Here is a 7484-nt window from a genome sequence, read left to right as displayed (position 1 = left end):
AATAGGGGAATTGTGCCTAAAATGACATACCAAAATTGAGATGTCGGAAAAATTTTTTTTATTCAGAGTTTAACGTGACAAACCAATACAAGTAACTTAAACAGGCATATATGAAACTTTTATGAGCAATACTTTGAAGAAAAAACACATAGTTAAGGGAAAAAAAAATACAAGTTAAAGTTCTACACTATGTCATTTTATCAACAAGTGCTTTGTTAAAATGACATACCTAAATTAGTAGCTATGTTAATGGCATAATTCACAAGTAAACATTTTTATTTTAAAAGATACTCCTGCACACTCAGTGTGGCTCCATTTTGAACAAGTTTGACATCGAATCCATTTATCCTTGGGCTTTGATAACGAATACAGCTCGTTGCAATAGATGCATGCTGCATCATCATCTTCATCGACAGACGGGTTAAAATATAAACCATTTCCATCATCATCACTGGTCTCCTCCAGCACAGAATCTTCAATTTTCTGGCTTTTGACCGTTTTGCTGCTTATCACAATTTTTCTTTTTGTTCCTGCCATTCTTTGTGATTTTCGAAATTCTCTAGCATCTTTTTCAATTTTCTTCCTTTTAGCTTCTTCTAAATAGGGTGTTGAAGTAAGTTCCTCTGCGGATTGTGTTTTTCTCTTGTTCTTGTTATACTGCAATGAAGCATTTACTGGTACAGGAGATATGTCTTCCAAACGAACAAGACATTCTGTGATATTTGGACCAATAGATTTATTAGGAGGGTTGTCGAGAATTTCATGTTCCACGGATTTTGAAGTAGTGGGTTCAGAGATTGTTGAAGCACAGCCAGCTGTTTTATCGAATCCAGTTGTAATCGTGGACGTACTAGGTATACAAACTGGGCCATCTTGAAGCCGTTCACCTGTAACTTCACTAGGAGCGAACATATCATCAGAAAATATATCAGGATTCCACGGTGAAATACCAGAATTTTTAAAACCATTAATGGCATTTGAAATAGTTGCGGCTTTTCCGTATGCTACTGAAAATAGTTTCGCAATCTGAAACGTTGTTACAACTCTCCCTGGATTGTTTTTTAGCCATTTTGATACTTCTTGGTTATAATATGTGCTTAATGGTCCAAAGAAGCAAATATCCAGCGGCTGAATTCGATGTGTGCAGTGGGGGGGTAGGCATAACAGAATCACGCCATTGGACTTAGCATACTCTAGAGAGGCCACATGCTTGTGACTGGCGTGACCATCTAGAATTAACAAAACTTTGTTTTCCGGCGAAGCATGTGAATGCTTTACAAAGTGCTTTATCCACTTTTCAAACAGCTCTCCCACCATCCAGCCTGATTCATGAATAAGTGGTAAAGATCCTGGGGGTGCCTCGTCAAATAATTCTGCTTTAAACTGTTTTCGGGCAAAAATGATTGCTGGAGGAATGAATGTGCCACTTGCACTCATACAGCAAACTACAGTTGTGTGGCTTCCTCTTTCAGCGCTTGTAAGCTGGCCAACCTGCTTTTTACCCCTTGTGGCGAAAATTTTCTGAGGTTTCTGAACCGATGAGAGACCGGATTCGTCCATGTTATACATGTTCATGGGTTCAATGTTATGTTGTTTTATAACATCACTTAAACATCTAAAAAACTTTCCAACTTGCTCTCTATTGAATCCAAAGGCTCGGGCGGCAGAAGTTGCTTCCGGAATTCTTAAGCTAACTTCAGGATTTCGTAATCGGAAACCTTTAAGCCAGTCCCACCCAGCCATTTTCGATTTTTTAGAAAATCGGTTTGGAATTTTATTAATGTGTGCATATTCATACACAATGCGTCTCAATTCAACAGTGGTTATGCCAAAAAACAAATTTTCCATTTTTTTGACGTATGCCACTATGTCCTTTTCCAAATTAACCGGAAAGGTTTGCTGAAATCGACCTAATCCCTTCTGAACGCCATGAACTTGTTTGTTTCGATTTTGAGCTCGACGTCGAAGGGTTGCTTGAGGCACATTAAATTGTTTGGAAGCTGCAAGCCAACCCATCTGTCCATTGGTCACAGCTTGTACTGCATTCTGCATTGACTGCACATCCCATGATTGTCGCTGTGTTGTTCTTTGGTATTTTCCAACCATCCTCTAAGTAACAATCGAATTTTTAAGTGCATAATATTTAACAGACGAAAAGAGATACGTCAGTCTAAAATGACATACCTATGTCATTTTAGCAACACGGGACTATGTCATTTTACCCTGAAAGTAACCTCCAATAAACAAAGCCTCGCATTTTTTTTAGTGTGCGTGTGCAGCTATACTTTGATTTACCAATACGAAGCACAGTAGTATACGAATACGCTACAAAAAGGTTTAATGAAATAAAACTACCTGCCTTTAGATTTTCCTTCTAGAAGTTCACCATCAACATTACACAAAAGTACCGGGAAACACATTTACCAACTGACAGACCGTAAATATGGTATCTAACTTCACATATTGCAGAATATGACAGGTATGTAACAAATCATGGTATAGATGGCGCCAGATACATAAAAGAACAAATATTTTTTGTTTTCCTGTGGTGTGTCATTTTAGACGTATATGTCATTTTAGGCACAATTCCCCTATATATGCAAGTTAGGCAGCTTAAAAGATGGCGCAAGTTTTGCACGTTGCAGCGCAGTTCACACGCGGAAATAACCAAGTTGCACAATTTTAAATAGGTATTGCGCAATAGAAAAGTGTACAAATGTGAAACTACCTATAAGGTCGTTTATTTTAACTTTTCTTTTCTTCAATTATCAAGTTTGTATTTACGCAATTCCGCTCCAAGGAATTATACCAATGTTAATTTTCTTAAATCTTCACTACCTTATTGATGCATGAGTGATTTGATTTTGGGTGGTGTTATAAATGTATTCTCTTTCGGAAATTGCAACCCGATAAGTAACGATCTTGGATCGGAATTTTGACTTCTCAAGCCATCGTCATTTCAATTACCGAGTGGATTAACTCGGGTTCGTTGTTTCTTTTCTTTGTTAAAATGCTTATGATATGATATGATATGATTCTATCATTCTATGGGTAACTTGTATTTTCATTATCGACGCCATTTTGTCATAATAATTCTACATTTCGGGATTTTTTTACAGCCGTAACTTTTTGGGAATTTAATTAATTTTAAATAAATCATTGTATTATCTTGTTACCGGAAATTGCGACTATTGTATTTTATCGCTTTCCTTCAATACTTTCCAGTTTCATACGAAGAAGCTTTAATCATTTAAATCAGGGTGGCGCTCAACTTTGTGGTAAGTGGCGAGGAAGGTTTTCCAGACCGAACTAACAACTGTGAAGTATCTCCTGCCCCGTTATCTTTTATCATGCCTCTGCTCTCTTAACTCACGTCACATAACACAAATTCTACTTGTTGTCCCACAATCGGCCCTCAAAGAAGCCTCTGAACCGTGCGAAAGTATTGGTACGACAGAAATTCAAGTTAAGCCACCCACATTCGATGGAAAAGAACCGTGGTCCATGGTCCCGGAAACAGTTTGAGGACGCTGTCGTTACAAACAAGTAAGACAGGGGAAGAGAAGGCAACTTTCCTGATTGTTGCGTGGACGTAGATGCGTTGGATATTTTACTCGCGTTCATACTGCAAAACATTCGTATAGAAGAAAAGAACGAATACTTATATAGAAAAAAAATGATGATGACTTGCCGGTGCTAAATGGTTTTCTACCTTAGCTATGAAAAGCTAAGTTGGTCTGGATCCTGAACTTCACGAGAAGACGGCCTTTAGCATAGGATCGGGTTTATTTCAATTTCCGGTCATGCATTTTGGTTTATGTAACGCCCCCGCGACGTTTGAGAGATTAATGGAACTGATTTTGGGGAGGTTTATCGTGGAAAACGTATTTGGGCGACGTAATTGCAATTCGTCGAACGTTCGAAGAACACCTTAAGAATCTCGAAGACGTGTTTATGAGGTTGCGCTGTGTTAACCTTCAACTTCATACAAAGAAGTGCAACCTTTGCCAAAAAACAGTGAAATATCTTGGTCATCTGGTTTCGGAGAATGGATCCCGACAAAGTTCATCCAAGAATGGCCCCAGATAAAGATAAACACGAAATACGAAGTTTCTTGGGCCTGTGCACGTACTACCGGCGATTTGTTAGTGGATTTGTCGATATTGCAAAGCCGTTCACTGAGTCAACAGAGGAACACCGAGATATCAAATGCGATGATGGATGTATGCGCGCTTTTGAAGATCTTGAACAAACTTTAGTTACGGCTCGTGTGGTCAGCTATCCTAGAAGAGAAGGGGAATTCGCGTTAGATACAGATGCTAGCAATGTTTTGGGTGCTGTACTGTCTCAAATCATTGAACTAATTTTTCACTCAACGCTCAAATGCAGGATGAGCACGAGAGAGTCTTCGGACATTCCAATAAAGTTTTTTCTAAACCGGAACGTAATTTACTGTGTCACTCCGAAGAGAACTACTAGCTGTCCGCAAGTCGATCGAACATTCCCATAAGTATGTATATGACCAGAAGGTTCTTGTAAGGACCGAGGTTTTCCTGTGACGAGTAGTGTTCATATATTATGTCGATTTGAAAACTTCGCAGTTAGAAAAATAAGACACATCTGTCCAAAGTACTCGACTGATAAAACTGTTAATTTCGAAATTCTTACGGATAAACCACCTACAAAATGTGACCTGGAACAATAATGCATCAATGGTAATACGTTGTGTGTGTACCGCGAAGTGTCTTGGAATGTGTTTAACTGGACAATGGCATGACATTTTTTCGGAGGGGACATTTTGTAGGTATGTAAGAATGGATAATAGCATAGTCAATAAGTGATGTCAAAATAAAAGTCCAAATGTTTCTGGACGTACATACTTATATAAAATTTTGGAGGTTGTTGAAACGCCCAAACCCCTCCTCCTATGAGTGCGCCCCGTATATTTTGAACATCTGATATAATTATTTTTATTGTTTTGTTGCCTCGAATAGATTTTGTTTCTTTCTTTAAAACTCATCACAGTCTACTTGATTAAAACCGTTGATTCAATCTTAAGCTATTGAAAAGAGAATTAAAAATGCTTGTAAGTAATCTAAAAATCCAATATTGTGCCTATTTAACTTTAGGAAGTTGGTAAATGTTCCTCAAAAGTAGCCATCTTGAATTTTTTTGAATGCTCTCGCGTAGGAATTTGCGCGTTCCACAAGGTTGCCGGCTCACTTCTACGTGATTGGTTGTAGGTTTGTGACGTATTTAGACTGAAGCGTTTCAAATTCGGACTAAAAACGCAGCCGTTCAATAATTTATTTTGGGTTTATTTTACTCGCAAATAAAAATTGAGGATACACGGGTCTTTTTATGTTTGATGTACTTTCTAGATCAGAAATGAAAAATGAATCCGGCATGCTGCCATTCTAAATTAAGCGTATCAAAAACAGTGACTTTTATATTACACTTTTTTTGTATCTCGTATACTTTCAAGACATTCAAGGAATTGACCGATTTTAGTTTTTTTGAAATTGCGTCCAACCTATTCGACATTTTAAACAAGCAACTTTTAAATAAGCGTCTAAAACTACAAAACGTTGGCCATTTAAGCAATTCTCTTTAATAATAAGAAAGTTACCCATGCAATCCTTCGCGATCTGGGACACGCTGTATATTAACAAATATTTATTAATAATCAAGACACACTGTATAATTTCTTCAAGTAGTTCGGATGACCACGACGACTTCGACGTATGAATGATGTAGTTCCACAATACACTTTTTGCGTAGTTCAAAATAAAAAATATTGACATGAAAATAAACGTCATAAATTTCCTATTAGATAAATTCCCAAAAGAGATTTACTTTCATTGCATGCTTTTTGTGAAGTGAGTCATCACAAAAGTATTCGTAATTAAACGTTATTCTGGTTGGTGCTATACATGATGTTACTCACACACTAAACAAAAACAGTCTTCCATTCCAATTACAAATAGTTAAGAAAAATGCATAAAACTAATTATGGAACCATATCTAGCAATTCGGACGATGCACAGTTTCAAGGTACTTCCAACTCCTCCGAATTCAATAGCCTTTGCGATAATATCGTTACAAATATTTACACAATTAATACGGGTTGGAAAACGCTTGAACAAGCGCTTAAAACTATAGGAACTAGTCGAGACAATCAGGGAGTTCGAGATAAAATGTAAGTGTAATCGCTGGGCCTTTACGACCACTATTTAATGATTAATTGCAGCCATGTTTCCCAACTTAGCACGAACCAAATTATATCGATCACACCAAAGGACTTAAACCGATTAAAGATGATAATAAAAAAGGGGGACAAGCAAAAAGAATTTCAAATTAATAAACTCGCCGATAACTTTACGGAAGCGATGGGCAAATATCATTCGATGCAAAAGGTAATGTACGAGGATGTACCTACAATGGTCACATTAGTTTTTTTGTACTCGAACAGGATGCTCTCTAAACCATTCCAAAGTTCTCAATTTTGAAAATGTATGATACCTCGCAAAAATATGGGATGCTGTATCATAAGATTCACTGAAAATTCGAACATCAGAGTTCGAGCACAAAAAAAATCTAGGTGTGGCCTGCCCCTTTATAATTTAGTGCTGGAAAATTTGTAACTACACTATAAACATTTTAGTTAGTCGCAAATAAAATGAAGGCGAACCTCCTGATGGTGCACAGTCCAGAAACCTCTTCTGTCGAAGAGGCCGGTAGCCAATCCGAACAACTTCAACTATCAAAACAGCTAGCGTTCGAGCAAGATCTACTAGTAGACCGAGAATCACGTATTAGACAAATTGAATCAGACGTATTAGACGTTAACCAAATTATGAGGGAATTAAGTGCGTTAGTTCACGAACAACGTGAGCATGTCGATACAATTGAGAACAGTATTGATCATGCAGTAGGTAACGTTGAGGAGGGTACCGAACAGTTACTTAAGGCCTCCAGATATAGCAGAAAGTACAGGATAAAATTGTGTATATTAGTTTTAATAGCAGTTGTTATTGTTTCAGCTTTAATAGGCATTATAGTTGCCTCGTTAAAGAAATAAAATTTTGTATGTGATGTATTTTACTAATTAATATGCCCATTATATTTATATTTCCGTACAGTTTTATGTATAAGCGCTTAGGCGGTATAGGCATCTTTTGTTTGTATTTTTGTGTCTAATTTCGAATTTCTATATTCTTTAATTGTAGGTACCTACCTAATTAGTAGACTTTTTATGTGGTAACATTTTTAAAGAGAATTGTAAATATTTTCTATTTTCAAATCATTGTTGAAAATCTATTATAACAATGATAGTTTACACCACTATGTAATTGATTTGTCTATAATTTGCAAATTGTTAAAAACGTGCTTTTTGCGTATGAAATATAGTTATTAAAATATAGAAAATGCCGTTTTTTACAACTTATTCAAAAATCAATATTCTCAACCTCAAGCAAATAATA

General features: G+C 36.7%; 2 protein-coding genes across 2 annotated transcripts; one reads left to right on the top strand and one right to left on the bottom strand.

The window, feature by feature from the left end:
- Positions 1–10: 10 nt before the first annotated feature.
- LOC116169883 lies at positions 11–2585 on the bottom strand. The gene is made up of 2 exons (XM_031486067.1): positions 2360–2585; positions 11–2109 (listed from the first exon to the last, which is right to left on the bottom strand). The coding sequence occupies exon 2, from the start codon at positions 2104–2106 to the stop codon at positions 247–249; it is 1860 nt and encodes a 619-aa protein (XP_031341927.1). The 5' UTR covers positions 2107–2109; positions 2360–2585; the 3' UTR covers positions 11–246.
- A 3204-nt stretch (positions 2586–5789) lies between these two features.
- On the top strand, positions 5790–7095 carry LOC116169776 (syntaxin-12-like; the record flags this gene model as incomplete). The annotated part of the gene is given in 3 exon segments (XM_031485943.1): positions 5790–6199; positions 6251–6416; positions 6665–7095. Coding segments are annotated over 3 exon segments (786 nt in total). The 3' UTR covers positions 7082–7095.
- Positions 7096–7484: the final 389 nt, after the last annotated feature.

Source organism: Photinus pyralis, unplaced genomic scaffold, assembly GCF_008802855.1.
Source record: "Photinus pyralis isolate 1611_PpyrPB1 unplaced genomic scaffold, Ppyr1.3 Ppyr1.4_LG4, whole genome shotgun sequence".
Classification (NCBI taxonomy): Eukaryota; Metazoa; Arthropoda; class Insecta; order Coleoptera; family Lampyridae; genus Photinus; species Photinus pyralis.
The sequence above is the reverse complement of the archived record's forward strand: the minus strand, read 5'-3'. Positions and strand labels throughout refer to the sequence as shown.